This window comes from Oncorhynchus kisutch, linkage group LG28 (assembly GCF_002021735.2).
Source record: "Oncorhynchus kisutch isolate 150728-3 linkage group LG28, Okis_V2, whole genome shotgun sequence".
Lineage (NCBI taxonomy): Eukaryota > Metazoa > Chordata > Actinopteri > Salmoniformes > Salmonidae > Oncorhynchus > Oncorhynchus kisutch.
In genome coordinates this window covers 23,373,062-23,394,528 of record NC_034201.2, presented here as the reverse complement: position 1 = coordinate 23,394,528, position 21,467 = coordinate 23,373,062, and the positions used below count along the sequence as shown (strand labels likewise).

Here is a 21,467-nt window from a genome sequence, read left to right as displayed (position 1 = left end):
ATATACTGACTGGTTTTCAATTCCACGCCCCTAACATTTTTTAAAGGTATCTGTGACCAACACATGACTGTATTCCCAATCATGTGAAATCCATAGATTAGGGCCTAATTTATTTAAAATCTTAAAATAATCTGAATTCATGTAAACATTACAGTTTTGAAAACATAGCTTGTCCCAAAAAAGTCCCACAACTTTTCCCGGGTATGGGGTAAGTTGAGCCGCGGGACAGGGTAAGTTAAACTAACTACACATTTCTGCACTGAATTAAATATTACAATACAACACAATCACAATCGCTTTTTTGACTTTTAATCATTTGAAACATGTTTTAAAACAGGCTTAACACCTAACAAACACTTTCAACATTGGCCAGGCCATGTTGTTATCTCATATCTCAGAGAAAATGCCTTGCATTACGCCTGGGAAGAAAATCTGCTCAATTTGCCATTAGCTCAACCATTGGCTCAATTTACCCCATGGTCATTGGCTCAACTTACCCCAAGGCAAACATGTTGACTACATTAGCTCACACAGCTACAAGGATGCATTTTCATGCTAGGATTAGGGCCTTACATTGATACTTGTTGTGACCCCAACTGATGTAGAGAACAATCTTAAAATGAGCAACTTTGATTTAGATACAAGCATCATGAAACCGCTAACCTCTAGTCATTTGACTTTGTGAAAATATTTTTTTTTTTTACCTAGCTTGCTTGTCACTTTTTCCATGTGGTTTCCTCCTTCACAGACTCCATGAAATTATGACCTCTTGCTAAATATTTGTTCAAATTATACATTTTGTATATGGTTTCCTAGAAACAAGGGTGGCTCAACTTTTCTCCCATACTGTCGACCGATTGCTGTTTAAAATGCTATAAGTTTAAATGTCAGGCTAGCTAGCTTACAGTTTGCTTTTCAAAACAAAATCTCTTTGGACAACAAAATGTTTATGTTTTATTATACATGTATCACGTGATGTCATAAACTATAGACAGTTGGTTGTTTAGCAACAAAACCGCCGGGTGCACAGTTTTGGGGTAGGCTTAGACTGTTGACAACTTGTAAAATCTATTTTGTTTCCAAATGTTTAATGAAAACATAAATACATTGGCACAATGAGCACATCTCTCAAATATATTGTTAGAGTTGTTGGTTAGCAAACTAGCACATTTCTGCCATATTAACACCTCATAACAAGCCATGTGATCAATAATGATTCCCCAAATAGCAGCTTCTTGTCAATGGTGGAGTTCGTTTTGCATGGCCAGGTGCCCCAGGTGAACAGAGTTTGGTCATTTTAGATCATTCCATTCAGTGGTGCCAACTTAGCAATTTTGTTGCTAGATTTAGCAACTTTTCAGACTACCCTGGCAACTTTTTTTTCAAACAGCACCTAGCAACAAATTTAGCTACTTTAAAATGTTTATTTGGAACTTTTAGCACATAAAATGCATGCATTTTCCCTCTAAATGACACAAAAACGTCACACACTGTCACAACACACGTGCCTGGCTGCAAAAGTGCATTGTGAGTGACGTCACCAGCAGGCGCTCAGCTGGTGCACAGGCAGCAGCAGGCCAGCAGCAATTTCAGCAAATTGCAAATCATTGTTGGCTGACTGCAGCAGCAGTAGCACGGATTCAACGAGCCAAACCCAATGAATAAAGTTGGTCACGAATGTTTGATCTTGAACAGAACTTACAACATCAATCAACATGTCTCAATCAAAATTGTACAGACAGAAGTACAGAAAAGAGTGGTAGTCTGTACCGGAACAAATGTCAAATCATATTTTTTGCCAAGATGGACAGTCAATTTGAGTAACGTTATTATTTTTTTTACGTAGTGATGTAGTTTTATGTTATCACGCAATGACATCACAACGTAATTTAGCAACTGTTAGCAACAAATCAACCTGCTTCTAGCAACTTACCCTGAAAATTAGTTGGCAACACTGATTCCATTGGTCCTTAAGTGAAACTTCACCCACCCAGGGCACCGGGCCATGCGAAACAAACTCCACCATTGTTGCTAACTATCTGATCGTTCAGAATCACAATAACACATGCCCCACTCAAGCCTGCACATTGTTTTCATGACATTGTCAGCTAATGCTGTCTCAATCACCTAACGTTGGAAATAAACATTGAAAAAATCCTAAAATCAATCCAAAACCAGCCAAGTGTGATCCTCTACGCACACTACATAGCACTTGCACTTGACTGGCAGACATGTTTTGGGGGTGAGCACAGGTTAAACAAAGATTATTCACTCTTTTCAAGCCATAGCATGTTTAATGTTTTTCCCGGTTTTCTATTTCTGTCAGGAAAAACATTCCACTCACATCCACCACCACACAAGTAAGAGTTATGACAACTCAATCCGTGTTATGTCTTATTACATGAATTATAGATGAACTCTTGAACTACAGAATATGAGGATTTACATGGATACAGCAGCCCTCCCCCTTCTGCCCGTGTCACAAGCTCACAGTGGATTTGATCAATGCTCTGGGAATCAAAGTAATTTGCTGAACATCAAAGCAGGGGAAATTTTAGCATCATTATCCCCAAGTGGCAGGCCATTTACATCTGATTGACTTGCGTACGCTAAAATCCATTACCAGTGTTAATTCTGTGAGGGCTAGGCATTGAGCCGCCTCTGATAACAAATTAGTCAGAACTATTCCTACCTCAAAGGATAGTCCTGTGAGAGTGACCATGGATCATGTAAACAAACCAATGCTTTGTTGGAGACATATTCATTTAATTAACGCCCGAACACAGACAAGGTAAATTGAACCGGCATGAGCTAAACTGACGTTGAGCGGATAAACGTAGATGTGGATGCGGATGTGGCAGGGCTTGCAAACTATTACAGACTACGAAGGGAAGCACAGCCAAGAGCTGCCCAGTGACACGAGCCTACCAGATGAGCTAAATAACGTCTATGCTCGCTTCGAGGCAAGTCACACTGAAACATGCATGAGAGCATCAGCTGTTCCGAGCGACTCACGCTCTCCGCAGCCTATGTGAGTAAGACCTTCAAACAGGTCAACATTCACTGGGCCAGACGGATTACCAGGGCGTGTACTCCGAGAATGCGCTGACCAACTGGCAAGTGTCTTCACTGATATTTTTAACCTCTCCCTGTCTGAGTCTGTAATACCAACATGTTTCAAGCAGACCACCATAATCCCTGTGCCCAAGAACACTTAGGTAACCTGTCTAAATTACTACCGACCCGTAGCACTCACGTCTGTAGCCATGACATGCTTTGAAAGGCGGTCATGGCTCACATCAACAACATTATCCCAGAAACCCTAGACCCACTCCAATTTGCATACCGCACCAACAGATTCACAGATGATGCCATCTCAAATTGCACTCCACACTACCCTTTCACACCTGGACAAAAGGAACACCTATGTGAGAATGCTATTCATTGACTACAGCTCAGCGTTCAACGCCATAGTGCCCTCAATCCTCATCACTAAGCTAAAGACCCTGGGACTAAACATCTCCCTCTGCAACTGGATCCTGGTCTTCCTGACCTGGTCTTCCAGGTGGTAAGGGTAGGTAACAACACATCAGCCACGCTGATCCTCAACAGGGGGGCCCCTCAGGGGTGTGTGCTCAGTCCTCTCCTGTACTCCCTGTTCCCTCATGGACAGGCACGACCTGTCCATCATTAAGTTTGTTGATGACACAACAGTGGTAGGCCTGATCACCGACAACGATGAGACAACCTTTGCCCGTCCTGACCCTGTACCCGCCTGCCTGACATCTCTGCATGACCCTGAGCCTGTCTGCCTGCCGTCCTGTACATTTGCCCCACCTCTGGATTTCAGAACCCTGCCTTTCCCTGACCCTGAGTCCGCCTGCCGTCCTGTACCTTTGCCATAACCTGGATTTTCGACCTCTGCCTGCCTTGACCTGTCTTTGCCTACCCCTGTTGCTACAAAAAACAGTGTTACTTCGACAGTCTGCATCTAGGTCTTACCTTGATTCCTGATAAATACATGACAGTCTGGTCTGTGCAGTGTACAGGGTGTTCTTGAGGTGTCCTCTAATCACTGAACCTGTCATGTAATGGGTAGGATCAGGAGAATTTTTTTTATTTTTTTTTATTCAGGAGAGAAAAAATAATCAATAGGTGAGGGACTTACATGTTTCAATTAGATCTTGAAGCATTATAATCACCATCTTTTGGAGAGACCACATTCTGTGTGGACAGGAAGGGTGACTAATAATAATAGGTTACACTAAGCATTTTCAAATCATAGCTTGATGAAATACGCAATAGCACAACAATTATGTAATTACATGTCCTTCTCCATTCATGCTTCACATTTCATGGTTTCTGTGCATGTTGCATGTTTAGTACCATACATTTCTAAGTAAGTATGTATAAATAACCAAACAATGTTGCACACTCGTGCGTCTCTTCCTCAATGTATGAAGACATGTAATCAATATATGCAATCTCTTTGAACCAGCAATTGAAAATCCCCTTGAACCAACACAGGAATCTGATTACTCCCCATAGGGAGCTGTCATTTCCATAATACACAATAATTTGTTGCTGCTGAAATGCTCCTAACCCAGTGAACCCATTCTATAAAAGACACAGGGCTGCATGATTCCAAAGGAAACACAAATACAGCACAGAGCAACATATGTGCTCTTTTGTCTTCTATACTTGGGTAGTTGCCACTAAAACATATATTTCTTCAAAAATTAAAGTAAAAAAACATATAGCTGTAATAAACTATGTCTAAACAACTCAAAATGTTATATGGCCTCCATAAATGTTGAGTTAATATCCAATTTAATGAAGCATGTCATGCATTAGTGCCTTTAATTTATCCTCTAGTGTGATATCATTAATGTTCATATAATGCAGGGATGTCAAACTTTTTACTCATTATTTAGTTACTGATGTCTTTAAATAAGTCACAAATCATATTCTGGCATTTCAAATGAAAAACACAGAATTTCCTTGTATAATCATGATAACCAAATGTCTTGCTATTACATTTTGATTAACAGTAACTTCACTAAACCTAGATAAAAAGCATGTATCTTATATGTGTATTATTATTATGTTACCTACCTCATACTTAAGACAACATTTTTCTTCCTTTAATTTATTGCTGTCACCCCATGGGACGTTATGTCACCCCATGGCACATTATGTCACACCGATGGACAATACACCACAGGCAGTAAAATTTGACTTTTAAAACATAATTAATGACACTTTCAGAAGTTTCTGACCACTGTAAAAAAGCTTCTAAACATCAGTTGTAAACATCAGTGATGGATCTTCATTAAAAGATGTGAAGTGTACTCATTCCAATTACAAGGCCTTGAAAGAGTCCTGTATTGGTATTTTACGTCACTACCTCCCCGACTCAAGAGTGGATTTGTGTGCCTGCTGCCTTTCTTAGATGTGCTACCCATTTCTCAGGCTCCCTCTCCAGAATTTAACCCTAATTCCCTGTTACCTGTGGTCACCATGGTTGGTACAGAAACTACCATTGAACGTTGATAGGGCAGACAGTGCCACGAAGGGTCACTAAAAGCGGTTGGGGCACCTGAAAAAGCACCCCATATGGGTTTTTGGTCTGATAAATGCACGTGTCCCTGAAGGTCAGCACTTGTTGGCATATCTTAGCTCTAGCATTTCCACAGTTATCTAAGTAACATTGGAGCGATCAATGGAACCAAAACTGATTTAATGAGCCATTCACAGTTACACTGTACCGACCGTGTGTACTAAGACTTGCATGGCTTAATCTTTGGGACAAGAGTATGCTACTGGCAGGATCAAGCAGGTAGCCCACCACAAAATGGAGGTTTACCTGGGCTCACAGAGAGGCTCAGGGGCACAGTCCTCCATTGATAGGGGAGACCCAAGCACAAGTGTGCACACCCAGTGGTAGGCTCCGACCTACCCATAGCCAAGCTACTCGAGAAGTGTTCTCTTGGTGGGTTTTTTGAGCATACAGCACGACAGAGACAACAACAGGGTTTGAGAAACGAAGTGTGTCTCTGATGTCAGGGTGTAATAGGATGGTGCCCGCCCCAGGCATCATTGCCTAGGCATGCCATGCCCTCCCCCGGAATGCTATCAGAGGACCACTGAGACAGACGGATCGACTGGGTCTTGCTCGGAGTGAGGCCGGCCGGGCATATTGGAGAGCAGGGGGGTAACAGGCTCCAAAAGAGGCACGGTTGATGGGGGCCCTTCCAGGGTGTATCATGTATGATCAGTCAGGAGGAGTGAAACTGGTAGGACAGAGAGAGAGAGGGACCAATGGGATGGATTGTCTAATGCAGGGAGTGAGAACCAGGAATGGGAGAACCACAGACAGCCCCCATTTTCTGCGTGTACCATCTCTAGGGCCAGGTAAAAAAAATATAAAAAAATCCACAGAAGGCAGAGACAGATTCAGAGGTCAACCGTAGGAAACAAGACTTGGGAGAATGAAAACATAAATATTGCACTCAGAAACACATAAAAGAATCACAATTGCAACATGATGCGATTAGGTCTAATGCAAGTAAGTGTTATTTAAAATGGTCATTATAGAGGTTTATTAATGGGTTATGTCCCTCAGAGTGACAGCTATTTTCTCTGGTGTGACACCATCTTCATGTTACACCAAGGGATAAAAGCTGTCAAACCGTTAGAAATCTCAGGCTATATGGTCGATTTTGGGCCTTATTGTTAACAATAAGCCTTCCATATGATTTCACCACAACATGTTTTCATTGCTTTTTATTATTTTCATATATACTATACATTCAAAAGATATCACACCCAAGGACTAAGAAATGTACCCCTTTTATGGCAATGGCAGAGTAGTGTAATATTTTGATAAATATTTCTAATAAAGCTTACAATCTGTTCAGGCCATGTACTCCTGCCATTTAGTTTGTAATTCCTTATTGCAAGAGAACCCTCCCCAGCGCAATACTCTCCTAGTCTACTCATGATAATACCAAATAGTTCTGATTGATTACATTTTGTCCACTTGGTGTGACACAATTCTATAAGTTAATAATAAGAGCAGTTGGGCACCATTGTTTCTTGAAATACATTTCTGTGTTATAACTACAAAAGTATTTTATTCTGACTGGGCATTGGACACTGCACTGCGGTCATATGAAATTGCCTGTTGTTTGAACCCTGGATTGTAATTTCACAACAGCACATTAGATCAAACTGCAGCTTTCCTTTATCAGTTGATGGCATGATGCCAAATGTGTAGAATTGTATATCATTATTACCTTTTCAATCATTAATACCATACAACAATGCATGCTGATTTGGTGATATGAGAAAAATCTTTAAAATGCTGAGTAGACAAAAAGCGTTCTGACATTTACAAAGAGAATTCTAACTCAATGGCTTGCCAGTCTAATAAATGCGGGTCAGCGCAAATGATGTAAAAAAAATGTTCAATGTTGAATTTATATCCCTCTTTTGATTCGGCGACATCTTGTGGTCATCTTAAGGTCTTCTGCCATTCAAGACACGTATGAAAGGGATGAGAGAGGATCATTTTAGGATTCTCATTACAACATTTCCAGGTGTTTAAAGGCCCACTGCAGATGTTGTCTCAATATTAAATCATTTCTGGGTAACAATTAAGTACCTTACTGTGATTGTTTTCAATCAAAGTTGTCAAAAAGATACAACAATAGCTTTGTTATCAAAATACATTTCTCAAGCAAGAATTTGGCTATGACTGTCTAGGAGTGGTTTGAGTGTAGTCTTAGTGGGGAGGGGAAAACTGAAAACTAGCTGTTATTGGCAGAGAGGTTTGGAATTCTCTTTCTTGGTATCACCTCAGTGATGGACCTAGCTAGCATGTAAAATATCTGCAATTGTGTGATGTACCTGACTAGGTACCTTAACAAGTGAGGCTGTTTGCCAGCAGTTCTTCAATTTGTCAATTTGCTACCTAACAAGATTCTACATGACTTTTGCATGTGTTATTGCGTGTCTCACTGCTTGTCACCCCCATTCCAATGACATCAGTCACCAGGCATGCCAAAACTCCATCCCACCAAAACAGGCTGTCGGAACTAGAAGCACAAGCATTTCGCTACACTCGCATTAACATCTGCTAACCATGTGTATGTGACCAATAAATGTGATTTGATTGCAGGCGGTCTATTAACACTAAAAGAGCATTATCATCAATTGCGCTGTATCACATTAGTAGATAGGCCTACTCACACTGCTATCAGGGCAGGTCTGCCGGTTTTGACTAGCAGAAGTCACTTTTTCGTGGTAGGTTAGAAGAATTAACTTGGCAGGTTAGGAAAAAGGTTAGGATTTGGTAAAATTGTCCCCAACGCAACTCAAACATATCTAGCTACAACCAGGCCTGCCCTAAGAACAATCTTGGTTTCCAAGATGCAGCACCAATTTCACAATTTTACAGTTTTATTCCAACCTGCTAATGTGGAAATATATATAACACATGAAAAACACGTTATTGACTGCACTGGGCCTTTAACACACGTTGGTTTTTATACATTTGCCTAGGAAAAAACAACCACAAGATTCAACACATTATTTACAATTACCAATAGAAATGCTTGAATTACAATGTTACATTTAATTTCGGAGAGTATATTTTCTATTATCATTAACCCTCTAATTTTGCCACGAATAAATTGCATTGAAGTCGCTACATTAATGCAAATGTACATTTTGTTGGTCAATCTGAGTGACTCCACTTTATTGTCACCAAGGGACCATGAGAGTAACTTTCAACTGTTCTACAGGTATGCAGGTGATCTAATATAACATATTGTGCTGTTGCAGTATAATTAGGTAAACTGGTTGGGATTCAAATATTTATTATCATTATTCACTACAAAGAATGCAAAAGTCTGTCCTTGTGCTCCCAACTACGATATTGGTTCACTCCCCCTAGCGGAAGTTCCCGCAGCTTCAACATTATATCGTTGGTTTGTTCAGATTGAAAGTTGTCCACCTGGAAGCAGTTGGGAGTACATTGTAGACAGTTTTTCTCACATTTATTCTGGAGAGATGAGGCGAAAAGAAAAACGACTACTGCAGTTCGCAGGGTTACTTATAGCCGCTCTTATTTTCCTGCCGAACGTTGGTCTGTGGTCATTATACCGAGACCGAGTTTTTGAGAACTCGCCAGAAATAGTGGAGGGACCGGGTGGCATCCCTCAAATACAGGTAAGGTTGGCTCGTGCACCGTTTGCCTGGCTTGCGCTGCAACTGAAAAACCTATTGGTATCACCTCGGTGTTGCTGACTGCCCGATCACGTTGGTAATGGACCTAGCTAGCACGCATGTAAAATATCTGCAATTGTGTGATGTACCTGACTAGCTAGCTTAACATTTCGCTAGCTCGACCATGTGGGGCTTTGACAGCAGTTATTCCGTTGTCAATTTGCTGTTTAGCAAGTTTCTACATCACCTTTTCATGCATTATTGCGTGGCTCACTGCTTGTCATCTCCTTTGCAATGACATTAGTTTGTTAGCTAGTTACGCTACATTCCTTTTTCTTGAAATGGTGCATGTTGTCTCTAATGTCGAACTTTCAGAATAATGTGGGGGGGATAATGCCAGCTAGATACTGTACGCGGGTGGATGTTGAAAAGGCCACGTAGCCTAGTCTGGAACTATGCGTTGTAACTTGTAACACAGCTAGACTTCAGGATGTGAACGACTGGTTGTTGACCTAGCGCAAATATGCTGCGGTCTTAAAACATGTCTTTCTGCTGGGTCAGGTGTTAGAACACGCGCTAGCCTGTTGGCCATTCTTGCGCTGTTATTCGGGGTTTTGTGGTGTGAAACAACAGTTTGTTTTCACCATCCGACTTGCACTTTATTGAACCGGTAGCTATAGTCAGAGCAAAACAAATTAAATGCTACACTGTCCAACTTTTCCCTGTAAATATACAGCTTTTAGGCCTATACTTACACCAGAGTTTCCAGCTTTATACTGTAATTTTGCTTTACAGCAGAGATGCTGTAATATTTTACACTACTGTGTTCCTTACTGTAAAACATATTACAGCTCTACTGCTATAAATGTACAGGGATGCTGTAATGTGTTACAGTAAGGAACATAGTACTGTGAAATATATTACAGCATATTTTGTAAAAGTCTAAGTTGTATTAATGATGTAAAATAAATGTATGGTATTTTACTGTGCATTCTACAGTGTTTTATTGTTGAAATTACAAAAGTCTTAGTGTATGTTGGGAAACAAAATATTGCAACTTCCTATTTGGAAGTGATACTGTTTTGATTTGGATACTATCATCAACGATGGGACCAGACTGTACAATGCCACTTGGGTAGTTTTTACAGTCAATATTATGTGGGGAGTGTTAAAGTCCAAATGCAGTCAACGTGGATTTCCTGTTTTTATATATATTTCTACACTGAGGTAATGCTGTGAAAATGCTGATATGATCATGCCCATTTAGTGTAAGAGCTGTTTGAAAAGACCTTCTGAAATAATAGCCTGTTTTGGTGGGATGGAGTTCTGGCCCACCTGAATTAGTTAATAGACCAATAAGAAAGATGAGTTCCAAACCTGTCTGCCGATTTTAACAGCTAGTTTTCAGTTTCCCCCTCCCCACTCAGACCACTCCCAGACAGTCCTAGCTAAATTCTTGCTTGAGAAATTGCTCTTTGCTAAGAAGCTATTTTTGTTTATTTTAACCATTTTAATTTAAAACAATCACACAGAAATGATTTGATAATGAGATAAAAACCGAATTTGGCCTTTAACATTACAGAAAAAATAATAATATTCAAAGGCAATTAAACTAGAGGTCGACCGATTAATCGGAATGCCCGATTAATTAGGGACGATTTCAAGTTTTCATAACAATCGGTAATCGGCATTTTTGGACACTGATTATGGCCGAATACATTGCATTACACGGGGAAACTGCGTGGCAGGCTTGACCACCTGTTACGCGAGTGCAGCAAGAAGCCAAGGTAAGTTGCTAGATAACATTAAACCTATCTTATAAAAAACAATCAATCTTCACATAATCACTAGTTAACTACACATAGTTAATGAAATTACTAGGTTAACTAGCTTGTCCTACATTGAAGGTTTACGTGATGTCATTACATCATGTACCTTTTGTTATATAGGTATGCACATCAGCTTTGACATCGGTTTGGCACATCGGGCGTTAAACTAGACATCGGCCGATTCCTATATGTTCACCGATTTTATATTGTGCATCTCTATTTTCTAATGGTCTAAGTTGAGCTGTTGTTATTGCCTGTAAACACACGGCCCAGTTCAAAGTGAATGATACCAGGCCCGTGTGACAAATGGTTTGTTTTCATATGGGCCTACTGTAGCTCTGATTGGCTATGGCGTGTGTAGAGTCCAGTCCTGGACAAGATTGACACGTTTTATTTACTGCGGTGTCAATACATTTTAATTGGTCATTTTAAACTCACGACCGCTTTCTGACTATATTGCTATATAATTTTCACGTGCCTTACTCTACGTCATTCCCAAACATTCTATGAAAACTGTATTTTGATTCATTATCCCATGCAGAAACTGGCACAGTAAATACGACACCCTACAACCTTTAAAAGTGGATGACAGCTGAGATAAAACATCAACTCAGTATGTTTAGAGACTCGGAATTTCGATTTTGTTGTGAATGTGTTAAGCCTTTGGAAGATTAGAAGATTGATGCAGAGAGAGCGCAGTCACTCGTTAAAGGCGGGGAGGAAAATACCTTGGGATTAAAAGCAGAGATGGGATAAAAGAGGTGTTTGTTTAGAGGCAGACTTTGTTGTAAAACATTTCCTCCCCTCGTTCTTCAGACAAGGCGAGCGTTGAGCGCTGCTAGCTGTGGCGGAGGCTGAGCGCGTGCTGATGAGAGTCAGGTGCAGATGGCCCCTGGATGCCGTGTAAAGACAGTTAATGTGCATCCATGGGTTATGATGATGAAAAATGTGTTCTCAGTCAACTTGCCTGGTAAAATTAAGGCAGTGAATGTTGTGGTAAGGTTGGTTCTGTATTATTGCAGAGCTACATTTTATGCAGTGTCTGATGTTGCTCTATCACATTTGTTTCCTGTATAGGGCAATTCTAGAGTAACACTGAGACTCCTATTTCTCACCATAAAATGTATGCAAAAAAACTAACAAAAAACAGTGATTGCTATGTTTAACATACCATACAACGATATGCATAAGGCTACTTTGAACAATTTCCACAAAAACACATTTACTTGAAGAACAGTGCAGAGGGTAACACTAGAAGTGCAGAGGCAGGCATTTTGACTGCATATGAAGTGAAATATTACAAGCAGCAGCAATTTCTCATGACATCTTTTGCCACTGCAAAGCTCCGCTGTGACCCCACTAGAGCCGAGCAGGTAACGTAGCTAATTCGTTTCAATGGCACTTGTTTTTTATTGAATGACTATATAGTATCAGTAAAAAGTTTGGGCACACCTACTCATTCAAGGGTTTTTCTTTATTTTTATTGTTTTATACATCATAGAATAATAGTGAAGACATCAAAACTATGAAATAAAACAAATGGAATTATGTAGTAACCAAAAAGTGTTAAACAAATAAAAAGATATTTGAGATACTTCAAAGTAGCTACCCTTTGCCTTGATGACAGCTTTGCGCATTCTTGGCATTCTCTCAACCAGCTTCACCTCGAATGCTTTTCCAACAGTCTTGAAGGAGTTCCCACATATGCTGAGCACTTAATGGTTGCTTTTCCTTCACTCTGTCATCCCAATTGGGTTGAGGTCGGGTGACTGTGGAGGCCAGGTCATCTGATGCAGTACTCCATCACTCTCGTTCTTGGTTAAATAGCCCTTACACAGCCTGGGGAGTGTTGGGTCATTGTCCTGTTGAAAAACAAATGATTATCCCACTAAGCGCAAACCAGATGCGATGGCATATTGCTGCAGAATGCTGTGGTAGCCATGCTGTTTAATTGTGCCTTGAATTCTAAATAAATCCCAGACAGTGTCACCAGCAAAGCACACTCACACCTTCTCCATGCTTCATAGTGGGAACCACACACGTGGAGATCATCCGTTCACCTACTCTGCGTCTCACAAAGACACAGCGGTTGGAGGCAAAAATCTCAAATTTGGACTCATCAAATCAAACTTTATTTGTCACATGAACTGAATACAACAAGTGTAGACCCTACCGTGACGGGGTGGTCTGTGCATATTTGTAAACAGCTGGTGGACGAAATCTAAGGAAGTCTCTATATTTTTCTCGTCTGAAGTAGAGTATATTGTGATCAATTGCAGGCCACACTACTTGCCTAGAGAGTTTTCAGCTATACTTTTCGTGGCTGTTTATTTACCACCAAAGACAGATGCTGGCACTAAGACCGCACTCACTCAGCTGTATAAGGAAATAAGCAAACAGGAAACCACTCACCCAGAGGCGGCGCTCCTAGTGGCCGGAGACTTTAATGTAGGGAAACTTAAATCAGTTCTACCTAATTTCTATCAACGTATTAAATGTGCAACCAGAGGGGAAACAATTCTAGATCACCTGTACTCCACAAACAGAGACGCGTACAAAGCTCTCCCTCGCCCTCCATTTGGTAAATCCGACCACAACTCTAACATCCTGATTCCTGCTTACAAGCTAAATTAAAGCAGGAAGCACCAGTGACTCGGTCTATAAAAAAGTGGTCAGATGAAGCAGATGCTAAACTACAGGACTGTAGACTGGAACATGTTCCGGGATTCTTCCGATGGCGTACACCACATCAATCACTGGCTTTTATCAATAAGTGCATCGAGGACGTCGTCCCCACAGTGACTGTACGTACATACCCCAACCAGAAGCCATGGATTACAGGCAACATTCGCACTGAGCTAAAGGGTAGAGCTGCTGCTTTCAAGGTGCGGGACTTACAAGAAATCTTACAAGAAATCATGCTATGCACTGGGAAGAACCATCAAACAGGCAAAGCGTCAATACAGGGCTAAGATTGAATCATACTACACCGGCTCCGACGCTCGTCTTATGTGGCAGGGCTTGCAAACTATTACAGACTACAAAGGGAAGCACAGTCGCGAGCTGCCCAGTGACATGAGCCTACCAGACGAGCTAAATCACTTCTATGCTCGCTTTGAAGCAAGCAACACTGAGGCGTGCATGAGTGCATCAGCTGTTCTGGATGACTGTGTGATCACGCTCTTCGTAGCCGACGTGAGTAAGACCTTTAAACAGATCAACATACACAAGGCTGCAGGGCCAGACAGATTACCAGGGTGTGTGCTCTGGGCATGTGCTGAGCAACTGGCAGGTATCTTTACTGACATTTTCAACATGTCCCTGACTGAGTCTGTAATATCAACATGTTTCAAGCAGGCCAACATAGTCCCTGTCCCCAAGAACACGAAGGCAAACTGCCTAAATGACTACAGACCCGTAGCACTCACGTCTGTAGCCATGAAGTGCTTGGAAAGGCTGGTAATGGCTCGCATCAACACCATTATCCCAGAAACCCTAGACCCACTCCAATTTGCATACCGCCCAAACAGATCCACAGATGATGCAATCTCTATTGCACTCCACACTACCCTTTCCCACCTGGACAAAAGGAACACTTATGTGAGAAAGCTATTCATTGACTACAGCTCAGTGTTTAACACCATAGTACCCTCAATACTATAAGACTAAAACACCTCCCTCTCCAATTGGATCCTGGACTTCCTGATGGGCCACCACCAGGTGGTGAGGGTATGTAACAACATATCTGCCACGCTGATCCTCAACACTGGAGCCCCCCCAGGGGTGTGTGCTCAGTCCCCTCCTGTACGCCCTGTTCACCCACAACTGCATGGCCAGGCATGACTCCAACACCATCATTACGTTTGCAGATAACAGAACAGTGGTAGGCCTGATCACCGACAATGACGAGACCGCTTATAGGGAGGAGGTCAGATCTTGCCGGGTGGTACCAGAATAACAACCTATCCCTCAACGTAACCAAGACTAAGGGGATGATTGTGGACTACAGGAAAAAGAGGACCGAGCACAGCCCCATTCAGTGGAGCAGGTTGAGAGCTTCAAGGTCATTGGTGTCCACATCACCAACAAACTAGAATGGTCCAAACACACCAAGACAGTTGTGAAGAGGGCACGACAAAGCCTTCTCCCTCTCAGGAAACTATAAAAAGATTTGGCGTGGGTCCTAAGATCCTCAAAAGGTTCTACAGCTGCAACATCGAGAGCATCCTGGTTGCATCCCTGCCTGGTAAGGCACTACAGAGGGTAGTACGTATGGCCCAGTACATCACTGGAGCTAAGCTGCATGCCATCCAGGACCTCTAGGCCCTAAAAACGTTCAAAGACCCCAGCCACCCCAGTCATAGACTGTTCTCTCTACTACCGCACGGCAAGCGGTACCGGAGTGCCAAGTCTAGGACAAAAAGGCTTCTCAACAGTTTTTACCCCAAGTCCCTGAACAGGTAATAAAATGGCTACCCGGACTATTTGCATTTTCTGCCCCCCCCCCCAACCCCTCTTTTACGCTGCTGCTACTCTCTGTTTATCATATATGCATCGTCACTAACTATATACATTCATGTACATACTACCTCAATTGGCCCGACCAACCAGTGCTCCCGTACATTGGCTAACCAGGCTATTTGAATTGTGTCCCGCCACCCACCACTCACTAACCCCTCTTTTACACTACTGCTACTTTCTGTTCATTATATATGCATAGTCACTTTAACCATATCTACATGTACATACTACCTCAATCAGCCCAACTAACCGATGTCTGTATGTAGCCTCACTACTTTTATAGCCTCGCTACCGTATATAGCCACGCTACTGTTACTTTTCACTGTTTTTATTTCTTTACTTAACTATTGTTCAGTTAATACCTTTTTTGCACTATTGGTTAGAGCCTGTAAGTAAGCATTTCACTGTACACCTGTTGTATACTGCGCACGTGACAAATAAACTTTGATTTGAAATGAATTGTGTAGAGCTCTGAGCAGGATTGTGTCAAGGCACAAGGAACCTGGCACCATCCCTACGATGAAGAATGGGGGTGGCAGCATCATGCTGTGGGTATGTTTTTTCAGCAGCAGGGACTGGGAGACTAGTCAGAATCGAAGGAAAGGATGAACGGAGCAAAGTACAGAGAGAACCTTGATGAAAACCTGCTTCAGAGTACTCAGGACCTCAGACTAGGGTTGCACATTTTGGGGAATATTCAGAGGTGGGAACATATGGGAATATATGCAAATTAATATGAACTCCATTTAAATGTAATGTTTTTTTGCATTGGATATGTTTACTATATCTTATGGAGACAAACCTTTTAACTTATCATAAGTAGACATTAATTGCAAATGATTAAATCCTTCCAATAGAAACAAATCTAATACATTTACTTACAAATTGAACTTTAATTAAATGAGTTGATTCTTCACATGGGATGATTTCATTGAACAACAAAAGGGAATATTGAATGATCCATCGCATCTCCCAAAAAACGTTTTCAACATCTGTAAAATGATAGTCTAGAAACTAAAGCTTTGGTTGTCCTCCTCTCAGGCTTCCATGTAATCTCCCTGGACCTCCTCAATGTCCACATCTTGAACATCAGACTCTGAGGCCTCATCTTCACTGTCACTTTCCAACCTCGTTGAGGACGGTTCGTTGGCAGGCTCAAAAAGCTTAATTTGCCCGGATGGCCACCAATTTTTCAAACCTTGTAGTGGTCAGCCTGTTGCGTGCTTTGGTGTGTGTGTGTGTGTGTTCCCAAACAAGGACCAGTTGCTCTCTGAGGCAGCTGATGTTGGTGGGATTTGGAGGAGGATTGAGGCAACGGGGAAAGAGCCTCAGATCCACAAAGTCCCTTCCACCAGGTGGCTGATGAGATATGTTGGCACGACTGCCATATTGTGTCTCCATCCCAAAGCCCTTGCTTGGAAGTGTACTTTGCCAGACTGCCAAGAACCTTGCCCTCATCCAGCCGTCATACCGCTCAGGAAGGAAATGCGTTCTGTCTCCTAGAGATGAACGTACATTGTGAAAAGTGCAAATCAATCCCAGAACAACAGCATAGGACTTTGTGAAGATGCTGGAGGAAACGGGTACAAGAGTATCTATTTCCACAGTAAAATGAGTCTTAAATCAACATAACTGGAAAGGCTGTCCAGTAAGGAAGAATCCACTGTCTCAAAACCGCCATAGAAAAGCCAGACTACAGTTTGCAACTGCAAATGGGAACAAAGATCGTACTTTCTGGTGCACAGAACAAAATAGATGGCATCATGAGGTACGAAAGTTATGTGGATATATTGAAGCAACATCTCAAGACATCAGTCAGGAAGTTAAAGCTCTGCTGCAAATGTGTCTTCCAAATGGACAATGACCCCAAGCATACTTACAAAGTTGTGGCAAAATGGCTTAAGGACAACAAAGTCAAGGTATTGGAGAGGTCATCACAAAGCCCTGACCTCAATCCTATTGAAAATGTGTGGGCACGACTGAAAAAGCGTGTGCGAGCAAGGAGGCCTACAAACCTGACTCAGTTACACCAGCTCTGTCAGGAGGAAGGGGCCAAAATTCACCCAACTTATTGTAGGAAGCTTGTAGAAGGCTACCTGAAACGTTTGACCCAAATTAAACAATTTAAAGGCAATGCTACCAAATACTAATTGAGTGTATGTACACTTCTGACCCACTGGGAATGTGATGAAATAAATAAAAAGCTGAAATATATCATTCTCTCTCCTATTATTCTGACATTTCATGTTCTTAAAATAGTGGTGATCCTAACTGACCTAAGACTGGGGATTTTTACTTGAAATAAATGTCAGAAATTGTAAAAAAACTTTAGTTTAAATGTATTTGGCTAAAGTGTATAACTTCCAACTTCAACTGTATGTGCTTCAGGCAGAAGTCTTCACGCTTTTTGATGTATTTCTGAACCGAACTGCAGTTTCCTCTGCTTGGAGCAACAGGGCTGTATGGATTTCTTCGCTTATACCTGCAAGCAGAGTCATCAGACAGAATGGCATTGTCTCCCTCAATCCGTGCAATGGCTACTGCTATAGGTTTCAGGCTGCTTACCACTCTTTCCCAAAAATACAGTGGCAAGAAAAGTATGTGAACCCTTTGGAATTACCTGGACTTCTGCATAATTTTGTTATACAATTTGATCTGATCTTTTTGTTATACACAGTCTGCTTAACTAATTACACACAAACAATTTTACATGTTCATGCCTTTTATTGAACACCCCATTTACACATTCACAGTGCAGGATGGAAAAGTATGTGAATACTGGGATTTAATAACAACGGTCAGGAGGAATTTTGGACCATTCCTCTTTACAAAACTGTTTCAGTTCAGCAATATTCTTGGGATGTCTGGTGTGAACCGCTCTCTTGAGGTCAGGCCACAGCATCTCAATCGGGTTGTCAGGACTCTGACTGGGCCAATCCAGAAGTCATATTTTCTTCTGTTGAAGCCATTCTGTTGTTGATTTACTTCTGTGTTTTGGGTCGTTGTCCTGTTGCATCACCCAACTTCTGTTAAGCTTCAATTGGTGGACAGATAGCCTTACATTCTCCTGCAAAATGTCTTGATAAACTTGGGAATTCATTTTTCTGTCGCCGATAGCAAGCTGTCCAGGGCCTCCCGCAGCAAATAAACTCCAAACCATGATGCTCCCTTCACGATACATTAAAGTTGGGAAGAGGTTTTGATGTTGGTGTGCTGTTCCTTTCTAACAACTCAACTTTAGTTTCATCTGTCCACAGAATATTTTTCCAGTAGCGCGGTGGAACATCCAGATGCTATTTTGCTAACTACAGACGTGCAGCAATGTTTTTATTGGACAGCAGTGGCTTCTTCTGTGGTGTCCTCCCATGAACACCATTCTTGTTTAGTGTTTTACGTATCGTAGACTCGTAAACAGATGTTAGCATGTTCCAGAGATTTCCTTAAGTCTTTAGCTGACTCTAGGATTCTTCTTAACCTCATTGAGCATTCTGCGCTGTGCTCTTGCAGTCATCTTTGCAGGATGGCCACTCCTAGGGAGAGTAGCAACAGTGTTGAACTTTCTCCATTTATAGACAGTTTGAACATCAAGGCTTTTAGAGATACTTTTGTAACCCTTTCCAGCTTCATGCAAGTCAACAATTCTTAATATTGGATCTCCTGAGATCTCTTTTTGTTTAGTTTAAAAATATATATATATATATATTTTTTTTAGGGCGGGGCAGCTCTAACCAACAACTCTAATCTCGTCTCAATTTTTTTTTTTTACCTTTTATTTAGCTAGGCAAGTCAGTTAAAAACCAATTCTTATTTTCAATGACCGCCTAGGAATTAACTTCTTGAGTGTAGGGGGCAGGATTTTCGTTTTTGGCACACAAAAAAACACACCCTTTTGAAACTGCCTATTTCTCATGCCCAGAAACTAGACTATGCATATAATTGTCAGATTAGGATCGAAAATCGCTGGAGAGACCTGAAAATAGTTGTGCAGCAACGTTCCACGTCCAACCTGACAGAGCTTGACAGGATCTGCAGAGAAGAATGGGAGGTGTGCCAAGCTTGTAGCGTCATACCCAAGAAGACTCGTGGCTGTAATTGCTGCCAAAGGTGCTTCAACAAAGTACTGAGTAAAGGGTCTGAATATTTATGTAAATCTGATATTTTTGTATTTGTTTTTAATTTTATACTTTTGCAAACATTTCTAAAAACTTGGTTTTGCTTTTTCATTTTCGGGTATTGTGTGTGGATTGATGAAGGAAAAACAATTGAATCCATTTTAGAATAAGACCAAGTCAATGGGTCTGAATACTTTCCGAATGCACCGTATATTTTTGTCAGGCAAGAAATCACCAGCATCCCTAGTCATAATCTTGATGTCTAAGTACATTTTCTCAAACATTTGGTATTAGGGATGTTTGGCTCTTGTTGAAGTATGCTTACTCTGAGTCACTCTCCACCAGTGAGACTTGAGCTGCATTTTTTTTATACTGCAGAAATGCTTGAGTCAGACCTACTAATTTAGTCTGGCCTGATCCGCATGGTTGTTTCTGATTTGCTTTTCTACAGACCAAGATGACTGCTTGGCTACAGAAAAGTACAGATAGGCCATAACATATTGTGCTCGCTCGGGTTACTTTCATTGGTAGTTCTCCTAAAGAGCCTAATCCTTTAGGAATCATGGGAACGGAAGACCTCTTCAAAATACACAGAAAACGGGGGAAGAGGGATTGATTTAGTCTTTCTGATCTCACATACTCAGAGATCAGAGGCAAAATGTCTTCTTCTAACACATCAGAGGAAGGATTTGAACAGAGGCATTCCTGTTCTTCAAGCACGTTCACAGACACTGAACCCGCAGTTCAGAACAGCTGTTTGAAAAAATTTAGATGCTGTCTTTGTCAGAGTTGCTGCATTTTTTTGCTCCACTAGACCACGGCTTCTCTACAAACTACTGGCGGGCGGCAAAGCTGGGTTCTGATTCTTATTTCACACATTTCTGTTTTTCCCGTTATATGTCACTGGTAGTCTCTCAACTTTCTCTAATTGCAAATTAAAGAAAACTATTTGGAGTTACTCAGCGCTTGGTTGTGTGATGTTGTTATTGATGTCTAATGTTAATGAGGAAAATACAGTCAACGTATGATCTTGTTCACTCATGCAGTTGCTGGATGAGTTAAAAGTTGGCAAAATGTTTGAAGCACTGCTTTTGTAATCAAATAAATTAGTGCTTCAACGTAAAAATTATTCAAACTCATTCATGCATTATTATGATTTACCTCCTGTGGTAATTTCCTTTTCCACTTTTCCGTTTGAGACAAACACAGGCAAGCGATCCGCCCATTGATTTCCTCTTAAGAGAACTGCTCATTGATTGCTGCAGTGTGACCTGCTGTAGAATGGCCTGCCCTGCACCGCAGTGGCAGGCTTGTGATGGTCCATCAAGAGTGGGGTGTCATGAAGATTAAGCCTCAGCGAGACACTGATTTTCCTGGGTGTTACGTAAGCCACATCTGTCCCTCCACATTACAGCATCGCCGATGTGGAGCCCACCATGTGAATAAAGGAGAAGAGATGGCTTACTCAAGTGCACACTGAATTCTGCTTACTGTCCCTGCCATTCAGCATGCAAGGATAGCGGGCGGGAGATGCTTGTGCCTTAATGGAGGGGACTGGAGGAGAGTGGACTGAAATGGCTTTTTAGACAGAGCCTGGTGCTGATGTGCAGGAAGGAAGCCATGAAATGACAGGGGCACAGTAGGTTCTGTGTAGGAACATACAGACTGCACTTAGAGCTGGTATTACCTTGCCTCAGCAGTTAATGTTTTACCATATTTCTCTGATGTTATTACCCTGCTGCCTCCTCCAGACATGATAATAAGGACGGAGCTT

General features: G+C 41.5%; 1 protein-coding gene across 1 annotated transcript in view; it reads left to right on the top strand.

The window, feature by feature from the left end:
• Positions 1 to 8,954: 8,954 nt before the first annotated feature.
• LOC109872996 (polypeptide N-acetylgalactosaminyltransferase 10) overlaps positions 8,955 to 21,467 on the top strand; it is an 80,312-nt gene continuing 67,799 nt past the window's right edge. The window contains exon 1 of the mRNA XM_031808319.1: positions 8,955 to 9,234. Coding sequence (XP_031664179.1) covers positions 9,076 to 9,234 — 159 coding nt within the window. The 5' untranslated portion in view covers positions 8,955 to 9,075. The remainder of the gene's footprint in view (positions 9,235 to 21,467) is intronic.